At 42.9% G+C, this 9378-nt stretch overlaps 1 protein-coding gene across 2 annotated transcripts; it reads right to left on the reverse strand.

Annotated features, from left to right (window-relative positions):
- Nucleotides 1-1123: 1123 nt before the first annotated feature.
- On the reverse strand, nucleotides 1124-5687 carry LOC135522611 (tubulin beta-5 chain-like). Of its 2 annotated transcripts, XM_064949040.1 has the most exons (4): nucleotides 5584-5687; nucleotides 4962-5070; nucleotides 4280-4390; nucleotides 1124-3521 (listed from the first exon to the last, which is right to left on the reverse strand). In XM_064949040.1, the coding sequence occupies exons 1-4, from the start codon at nucleotides 5638-5640 to the stop codon at nucleotides 2437-2439; spliced, it is 1362 nt and encodes a 453-aa protein (XP_064805112.1). In that variant the 5' UTR covers nucleotides 5641-5687; the 3' UTR covers nucleotides 1124-2436. The 2 variants fall into 2 exon arrangements, with proteins under 2 accessions (XP_064805112.1, XP_064805111.1); XM_064949039.1 differs by lacking the exon at nucleotides 5584-5687 and having other exon boundaries at nucleotides 4962-5067.
- Nucleotides 5688-9378: the final 3691 nt, after the last annotated feature.

The following is a 9378-nucleotide window of genomic DNA, read 5'->3' on the forward strand; positions in this document are numbered from 1 at the left end:
CCTTGCTTCAGACTGGTTCAAACAACACACTCTAGATGGCAATAGGTCTAAGCATCCTTTCTGTTTGTTTATCATCTCATAAAAGTAGTTGAATAAAATTGACTACTTTTAAATGGAGATTGCCTCAATTGCGTTGCCCATGCTCTTACAGACGCCATAATGGGACAGATATGTTGTGCCTTCTAACTATCTCTATGGTGTGACCCTTGTAACCACTTTTAAGGTTTGTAAGTTATTTGTTCCCTATTTAACCACAAGAGCGCACCATGCACATATCTCCCTAATGCAGTACCAATGTGCACCTTCCATTCATCTCCATTAAGTACACTAAGTCACTCGTCCCCTTGTTTGGCAATATTTCATAACCCAGTCTGAGAGCCAGTGCACAGTCCTCCTTAAATAGGCAGTGGGGTTCTGTAAGACTGTAGAGCGACATGGGAGTGTTTCATGTGTTCTTCAACACCTGCATGTGCTGTCTCTTGTGGTTATTTTTTTCCTCAAAGTCACACAATTTTTCCCAATTGTAGGGGAACGTTTATTCATGTTTGAATCACAAACTATTCAGACTGAAGTCATCTGCCGTAGTTGCAATGTTTTGCTTACTTGCTAAAGCAAAAATAATTGGCTCGTTGTTGGATGTGACATATTGCAATCCAGCATGTCTGGTTCTGGTTCTCATGCAAGAACAGCTTTTTGTTTAATTGTCTTTATTTTTTTCATATATTAGTTTTGCTATCAAGGATCCATGCTGTCACTTTCTGAGGAAGTAAATCTTTTACCAGGAAAAACACTTACAGTATCTGCTAACACTTAAACAATCACTATTAACTATTGCCAAGATCATTGCTGGATAGATGTGCTCCCAGGGGTAATGCCTTGGCTTTAGCTCAGTGAGATAACATTGCCTTCAAAGATGGGGGCTTTAACCTGTTGTTCTTCAAGGTTCCATTCGCTGTTGGATACAGGACACAGTTAGCATGCATCAATATCAATATGAAAGGGTGATAAACAGCTGGCTCTTAATAATGTAATAATAATGTATACATACAGTGCGCGTTCACACCCACCCACCTACACTGGAGTTGTTCTCGGGGTCTGTGCCATGGTAATTTGAGTGGCATGACTCAGACACACTTAACCATTTCTGCAGCTGACTTCCCAGCTGACTGGCCAGGCCAAGACCGTCTGTGACACCAGCTGTGAATACCACGCCAAGCCCTTCCAACCACTATGTCAATTTAACACACAGCCAGTACCAATTCACTTCCTACCCCTTCCCCTGACCTTATCACTTAGATGTTCGCAGATCTGAAGGATCTAGATAGGTTTAAGCTTCCACCAGACAGAGCTCCAAATTGGTAGGGGCAAACGGCCTAGTGGGCTGGTATAGTGAAAGAGCCTTTACAATCAGATGCGGATCATGCTTCATCTTTTTCAAATCAGGGGGCAAGATTCCCTTCCAGTTTGTTTTTTCACATTTGTGAAGTGTATTGAAGTTGCTAAATATGTACAGTTTTTCACACATAGGGTACTTGGGTATCTTTTTTCCCACATCAATGCCTCTAATATTTAGCAGTGGACTGGGGCAGTTAGCTCGTATGTGTATTGCAGAAGACTCATTGAGGCCATGAATAGCTCTAAATAGTTCAGTAAGTGCAGACTGGGAGTCCCCCCATTGTTAGCTCCACAGTTCTAATTAGAGAATGCCTTGCTCAGCAGCTGTTGTGATTTGCCTCCACCATAGGAGCATTGAGGCCTGTTTGTTGTGGTACATGACTGAGGTGAATATGAACAAAGCACTTGGTTTTGGCAATGGCTGGTTCCCTTTCTTAATCCCCTAAATAGAAATGCGAGTTAATAAAGTCTAAACAAAATGGAGTGAGAATGATTAGCAAACTATTGACAATACACTCTGTATTTTCCATCATCATAGTCATACAATAGAATAACCTTTATTTATCCAGGAAGAGTCCCTTGAGGTTTGTAACTTATTTTATGAGAGAGACCAAGATGTAAATAGGAACATGTTATATTCTAATGGGTATACAACCACAATAGTTGAAGCCAAAAGAAAGATGGATATGGGAAAGTTAATCAAGACAGTTTCATGTTTTGCCTTTGTTTTTGTCTTCCATCCCCTTTGAACGAGACTAGGTCAGAAGCTTTGCAAATCAGCCTCCCAATGTGCTAATCAAATACGCAGCAACCATCAAACATAACATGCCCACAACCAACATGAATTGAGAAAAGTACATACGGATTTGAAAATACACAACATATCACAAAGCACCCCCAGATGAAAACTTAACACGTTTGTTTCAAAGCCTTTAAAACGCTTTAGTTCCACCACTGCTTCCGTGACCTCCGGACATTAAAAAAAAAAAATGTCACATTTCAAAACAGTGCACTTCAAAACAAATTCTGTCCACATGCTCCTTACTCATTGAGCTCTTCTTCCTCATCGTCAAATGTCTCTTCCCCATCGTCAAATGTCTCTTCCCAATCATTGGCCGTGGCCTCCTGGTACTGTTGGTACTCAGACACTAGGTCGTTCATGTTGCTCTCTGCCTCAGTGAACTCCATCTCGTCCATGCCCTCCCCGGTGAACCAGTGCAGAAAGGCCTTGCGGCGGAACATGGCCGAGAACTGCTCCGAGACGCGCTTGAACAGCTCCTGGATGGCTGTACTGTTACCGATGAATGTGGAGGCCATCTTGAGGCCGCGGGGTGCGATGTCACACACGGCCACCTTGACGTTATTGGGGATCCACTCCACGAAGTAGCTGCTGTTCTTGTTCTGGATAGCCAGCATCTGCTCATCCACCTCCTTCATGGACATGGGCCCGCGGAATACAGTGGCCACGGTGAGGTAGCGGCCGTGATGTGGGTCGCACGCCGCCATCATGTTGCGGGCATCGAACATCTGCTGGGTGAGTTCCGGCACCGTCAGGGTGCGGTACTGCTGGCTCCCTCGGGCGGTTAGCGGTGCAAAGCCAGGCATGAAGAAGTGCAGGCGGGGGAAGGGCACCATGTTGACGGCCAGTTTGCGAAGGTCGGCGTTGAGCTGACCGGGGAACCGCAGTGAGGTGGTCACGCCGCTCATGGTGGCCGACACCAGATGGTTGAGGTCTCCGTAAGTGGGCGTGGTCAGTTTCAGGGTACGGAAGCAGATGTCGTAGAGTGCCTCGTTGTCAATGCAGTATGTCTCGTCCGTGTTCTCCACCAGCTGGTGCACAGAGAGGGTGGCATTGTACGGTTCAACCACCGTATCCGACACCTTGGGAGAGGGCATGACACTGAACGTGTTCATGATGCGGTCGGGGTACTCCTCGCGGATCTTGCTGATGAGCAGAGTGCCCATGCCCGAGCCTGTGCCCCCACCCAGGGAGTGGGTTAGCTGGAAGCCCTGGAGGCAGTCGCAGTTCTCGCACTCCTTCCTCACCACATCCAGCACAGAGTCTACTAGCTCTGCTCCCTCAGTGTAGTGGCCCTTGGCCCAGTTGTTCCCTGCACCTGTCTGCCCTGCAAGGGCAGCAAAAACCAAAAGGGAAGAAAATTGTCAGTGAAATCATACACCCCATCCTTCCAGTAACCCCAAATCCCCCCCCCCCCCCCAACACACGAGCCAATTGTGAGCCATTTATCATCCAGTCTATTTTGAGGAGAGTGCACAAGTGTGTGTGTGTGTGTGTGTGTGTGTGTGTGTGTGTGAGGTAAGGTGGGTGAGTCCATGTGTAACCCTGAAGAAACTGTCTCGTAGTGTGTAAGGAAGTCAACTGTGACATAAAGTATCATCATAAATCAGACTTGGTATTTCCTTGACTTGAATTTTCGTTTTCAATTGCAAAATTCTTTTTGATGTTTTCTGTTGTGTGCCCTAATCAAAACGGCAGCGGATGAGGACAGCATATGGATTATGATGTGTGTTGATTAGTTTTTTTATGACAGTCATATGTGTAGGTTAGAGTCATATCTTCGGTTTCTACTAGACACAACAAGTGATTGTCAATCTACCACAAGAACTGGCATGATATCTTTGGTTAATTATGTCTGTTGAGGATCCCAGTTTAACAGCCTTCACATATTCACATGTTTTCCTCACACATTTCCCAGTCAAGCAAGCTTAAACAGTAATTTTGAATTTAAAAAATAATGTTTTGCGACAGAGAAAAAATATACCATATAACAAGATGTTATAAATGCTCATAGATACCAATAATATTGAATAATTATGCATTATAGCGGTTGGCTTTAAATAATGTGCTACAATGTCCACTTACCGAAGATAAAGTTGTCAGGTCTGAATAGCTGTCCAAAGGTCCCTGACCGGACACTGTCCATGGTCCCAGGTTCCAAGTCCACAAGGACTGCTCTGGGTACATACTTGTGTGCTGCAAAAAAAAAAAAACAGACCCCATACAGATGGGAATATATTTCACATTTACCTGAGTGCAGGGCATTGTACAGTAGTCTGTTTCACAAGCAAGGCTTTGTCAAGTAGGCCTACTTTGAAGTATACCTAAAACACATTCCTTATTTTAGACCTTAGGAATTGCCAACAACATGATACAATGTTCCTTTTCAATCTCTCATTAGCATTGAATATTCCTGTCCTTAAAACTAACAATAACTTTGAAGGCTGAATGAAAACATCCCTTCTTTATAAGGCCTCTATATACTGTATAAGGTGTGTACTGTAGATGCTTCAGAAATAATGTATGCTTGTCATGCTATATAAAGGGTGGCAAAAGGGGTTATGGCAATTTTGCAAAGCACCATATGTAAGGACCTGTTGTAGCCCATTACTTTTCTTACGAAGAATGCTATGAATGCTAAAAGTTGGGATCAATATTGCTTTTGAGTGATGAGGAGAACCAATATTTATTTTGAGTGATGGTGAGGTAAGGTGAGTGTAACATCTTGGAAACATAATGATTAATTGAAGCACAGACACAGACTCACAGGACGCTTCGTTGTAATACACATTAATCCTGTCGATTTGAAGTGATGAGTCACCCACATAGTTTCCTGCCGGATCGATTCCGTGTTCATCGCTGATCATTTCCCAAAACTGTCCCGAGTGATCAGAATGAAGAAGAAAACAGGATATGCTTACAGTTAAATCTCCAATAAGTTATCAACACAGCATGAAAAAACAACGATTGAACATTGTGCATCGTCGATCTTATTTGACAACTGAAGCGCACTCAGCTGCTGAAATGGACACGCACAGCTGGAATGTCATGCCACTCCCTTACAGCACGCTAGGGACAGTTATAAAGTTTATTATAGGCTAAACATAATTTTAATTAAGCAATGGCAAAATACATTTTCCAGAGTTAAAGTAGTTGGGCCTACAGCATGAATTTTGAATTGTTAGGCTACATACACCAGTACAATGACCCTATAATTTGACACATAAAGCTTTAAAAAATGTCGGCGACAGCCAAACTAAGACGCATGAAACCCGTGTGCTGACTGCCTTATAAAGGTAAGCGTCCCCCTCACCCACAACGCATCCAACATTCATTGTGTTGTTTTATTAAAATGATAAAGGCATTCAATTTAAACGATCTTTACTTGCCTTGGTGCCAATCTGATTCCCACATTGTCCGGCTTGTATGAGAACAATTTCTCTCATTCTCGCGGTGTGTGCCCGGTTAAACTCAACTGATTTGTAAGAGCTCAATTCCGGTCTTCTCCTCTGCTCAAAAGTAGAAGAGAATGACATGCCAGCCGTGCAATAAAGTTCAGTATGGTCTCAGACAAAACGTAACATATTAAACGTAAATCCGGGACACTCAAATGTGACCGATCACCTTGATTATGTCTTACTAGTAAAATTTGAAATGGTGTTTTTTTTACATTGGATAAATACAGAGATACAGAGCTACACAATGGTATATCATACACTGTCTTTGAGGAACAATGGGAAAGTAATTCTGCTTTGAAAGTTGATGAACTTGTAACCTCACATTTGAGAAAAAGGCCTTTGAATTTTTTGGTACCTCCTGGAGAGCTCTTTGTCTACACCCATTCAGCATCGTTCACACCCTCTTAAGCTTTAGCCCCACCAATCACTTTAAGGTTGATCAGGGCGTTCTGTCCTAACAACAACAGTCAAGCACCCAAGATAATTGGCTAACATTGTCTAGTTTGCTAGCTACCTCCAGACACAAATGAGAGAACAGCTCACTGACCATTTTACTCGCCTTAGCAGAGCTTGTAAGGCTATTTTTATGTTATCCAGAGTGCTTGTGACTGCAACTGTGCTGCTGGCAACAATTTACGCTTTTTTTGCCAACATTTACTGACACCGGCCACATTTAACAGATGTTCAGCGTTTGTAAATTCATCAGTTATTCTGCTCGCCTCTGGCACACTCAGACGAGAGTGCTCTGAAATCAGAGTAGATAGCCAGAGAGAATTTACCAGCTACGTCTATCAATAGTTGTCGCAGTGACATTCTATTGAAATGGTTACTTGCGTAGTGGAGTCTTTTGTTAGGACATGTAGCTTTATTTAACCAGGTAAGCTCGTTGGGAACAAGTTCTCATTTACAACTGCGACGTGGTCAAGATAAAGCAAAGCAGTGTGACACAAACAACAACACAGAGTTACACATGGAATAAATAAGCATCTATATACAGTGTGTGCAACTGGCGTGAGGAGGTAAGGCAATAAATAGGCCATAGTAGCGAAGTAATTACAATTTAGCAAATTAACACTGGAGTGACAGATGAGAAGATGATGATGTGCAAGTAGAAATACTGGTGTGCAAAAGAGCAGAAAAGTAAATAAAAACAATATGGGGATGAGGTAGAGGTCCTGTGTGGCTCAGTCGGTAGAGCATGGCGCTTGCAACGCCAAGCGTCGTGGGTTCGATTCCCGCTGGGGCCACCCATATGTAAAAGTAGTGGCCCCAGCCGACTTGTAAGTCGCTTTGGACAAAAGCGTCTGCTAAATGGGATATATATATATATATATTATATATATATATATATATAGGTAGGTAGGTTGGGTGGGCTGTACAGCTGCAGCTCAGATTGCTGATGTTTAAATTTAGTAAGGAAATATAAGTCTCCAGCTTCAGCGATTTTTGCAATTCGTTCTATTCATTGGCAGCAGAGAACTGGAAGGAAAGGTGGCCAAAGGAGGTGTTGGCTTTGGGGATGACCAGTGAGATACACCTGCTGGAGCTCGTGCAATGGGTGGGTGTTGTTATCGTGACCAGTGACCAGTTACCTAGCATAGACTTATTGATGACCTGGAGCCAGTGGGTCTGGCGACGAATATGTAGCGAGGGCCAGCCGACTAGAGCATACAGGTCGTAGTGGAGGGTGGAATAAGGGGCTTTGGTCACAAAACGGATGGCACTGTGATAGACTGCATCCAGTTTGCTGAGTAGAGTATTGGAAGCTATTTTGTAAATTACATCGCCAAAGTCGAGGATCGGTAGGATAGTTCGTTTTACAAGGGTATGTTTGGCGGTGTGAGTGAAGGAGGCTTTGTTGTGGAATAGGAAGCCGATTCTAGATTTAATTTTGGATTAGAGATGTTTAATAGGAGTCTGGAAGGAGAGTTTATAGTCTAGCCAGACACTTACGTATTTGTAGTTGTCCATATATTCTAAGCCAGAACCGTCCAGAGTAGTGATGCTAGTCGGGCGGGTGGGTGCGGGCAGTGGTTGAAAAGCATGCATTTGGTTTTACTAGTGTTTAAGAGCAGTTGAGGGCCACGGAAGGAGTGTTGTATGGCATTGAAGCTTGTTTGGAGGTTAGTTAGCACAGTGTCCAAAGAAGGGCCAGATGTATACAGAATGGTGTCGTCTACGTAGAGGTGGGTCAGGGAATCACCTGCTGCAGGAGCGACAAAAGTTGATATATACAGAGAAAAGAGTTGGCCTGAGAATTGAACACTGTGGTACCCCTTTAGAGACTGCCAGAGGTCTGGAAAACAGGCCCTCTGATTTGACACACAGAACTCTGTCTGAGAAGTAGTTGGTGAACCAGGCGAGGCAGTCATTTGAGAAACCAAGGCTGTTGAGTCTGCCGATATGAATACAGTGATTGGCATAGTCGAAAGGAATGTTGTTTATCGGTGGCAGTTATGATAGCGTTTAGTTGGCCGAGGTTGGGGTAGCCAGGTGGAAAGCATGGCCAGCCGTAGAGAAATGCTTATTGAAATTCTCAATTTACGTGGATTTATCGGTGGTGAGAGTGTTACTTAGTCTGCAGTGGGCAGCTGGGAGGAGGTGCTCTTATTCTCCATGGACTTTACAGTGTCCCAAAACCTTTTAGAGTTAGAGCTACAGGATGCACATTTCTGTTTGAAAAAGCTAGCATTTGCTTTCCTGACTGACTGCTTTTACTGGTTCCTGACTTCGCTGAAAAGTTGCGTATCGCGGGGACTATTCGATGCTAGTGCAGTCCGCCATATGATCAAATCAAATCAAACTTTGTCACATGCACAGAATACAACCCTACTGTGAAATGCTTACCTACAAGCTCTTAACCAACAAAGCATTTCAATAAAGAGCTAAGAAAATATTCACCAAATAAACTAAAAATAATAATAAAAGGTAACAATAAAATCACAATAATGAGGCTATATACAGGAGATACCGGTTCCGATTCAATGTGCGGGGTCACAGGTTAGTCAAGGTAATTTGTTCATGTAGGTAGGGGTAAAGTGATTATGCATAGATAATAAACAGCGAGTAGCAGCAGTGTAAAAACAAATGGGGGTGGGGTCAATGTAAATTGTCTGGGTGGCCGTTTGATTAATTGTTCAGTAGTCCTATGGCTTGGAGGTAGACGCTGTTAAAAACGTCATAAGCCTAGGCATCCCACTAGCGGGACAACTTCCAGTGAAACTGGAGGCCGCGCAATTCAAATAAATAATCAGAAAAATGATGGATATTAAACATTTGGGTACATATATCGGTTGAAAGATTAAATTATTGTTAATCTAACTGCACTGTCCGATTTACAGTAGCTATTACAGCGAAATCATGCTATGCCATTGTTTGAGCAAGGCACACATCAAATATTTTTCCACCGGCACAGGTTTCATAAATTCACAAATAGCGATGAAATTTTCACTAACTTTTTGAAAATCTTCCTCTGATTTCCACCCAAAGGGTCCCAGCTATAACATGTATTGTCGTTTTGTTAGATAAAATCCTTCTTTATATCCCTAAAAGTCTGTTTAGTTGGCGCCATCGATTTGAGTAATCCACTCGTTCAACAAGCAGAGAAAGGAATCCGAAAACCTACACCTAAACTTTGTTTCAACAAGTCACAATACATTTCTATTTATTCCTCAGATACCCTGAAATGTAATCAAAGTTGAATATTTCTTACGAAAAGAAGTATGT

The sequence above is a fragment of the Oncorhynchus masou genome, chromosome 30 (assembly GCF_036934945.1).
Source record: "Oncorhynchus masou masou isolate Uvic2021 chromosome 30, UVic_Omas_1.1, whole genome shotgun sequence".
Classification (NCBI taxonomy): Eukaryota; Metazoa; Chordata; class Actinopteri; order Salmoniformes; family Salmonidae; genus Oncorhynchus; species Oncorhynchus masou.

What these genes read in the sequence shown, in the direction of transcription:
- LOC135522611 (XM_064949040.1), bottom strand. Translation starts at nt 5,640, where the DNA reads ATGAGAGAAATTGTTCTCATACAAGCCGGACAATGTGGGAATCAGATT. An exon ending in GGAATCAGATTGGCACCAAG is followed by an intron (nt 5,071 to 5,583) that starts GCAAGTAAAGAT and finishes CACTCGGGACAG; the next exon opens with TTTTGGGAAATGATCAGCGA. An exon ending in GTATTACAACGAAGCGTCCT is followed by an intron (nt 4,391 to 4,961) that starts GTGAGTCTGTGT and finishes TTTTTTTTGCAG; the next exon opens with CACACAAGTATGTACCCAGA.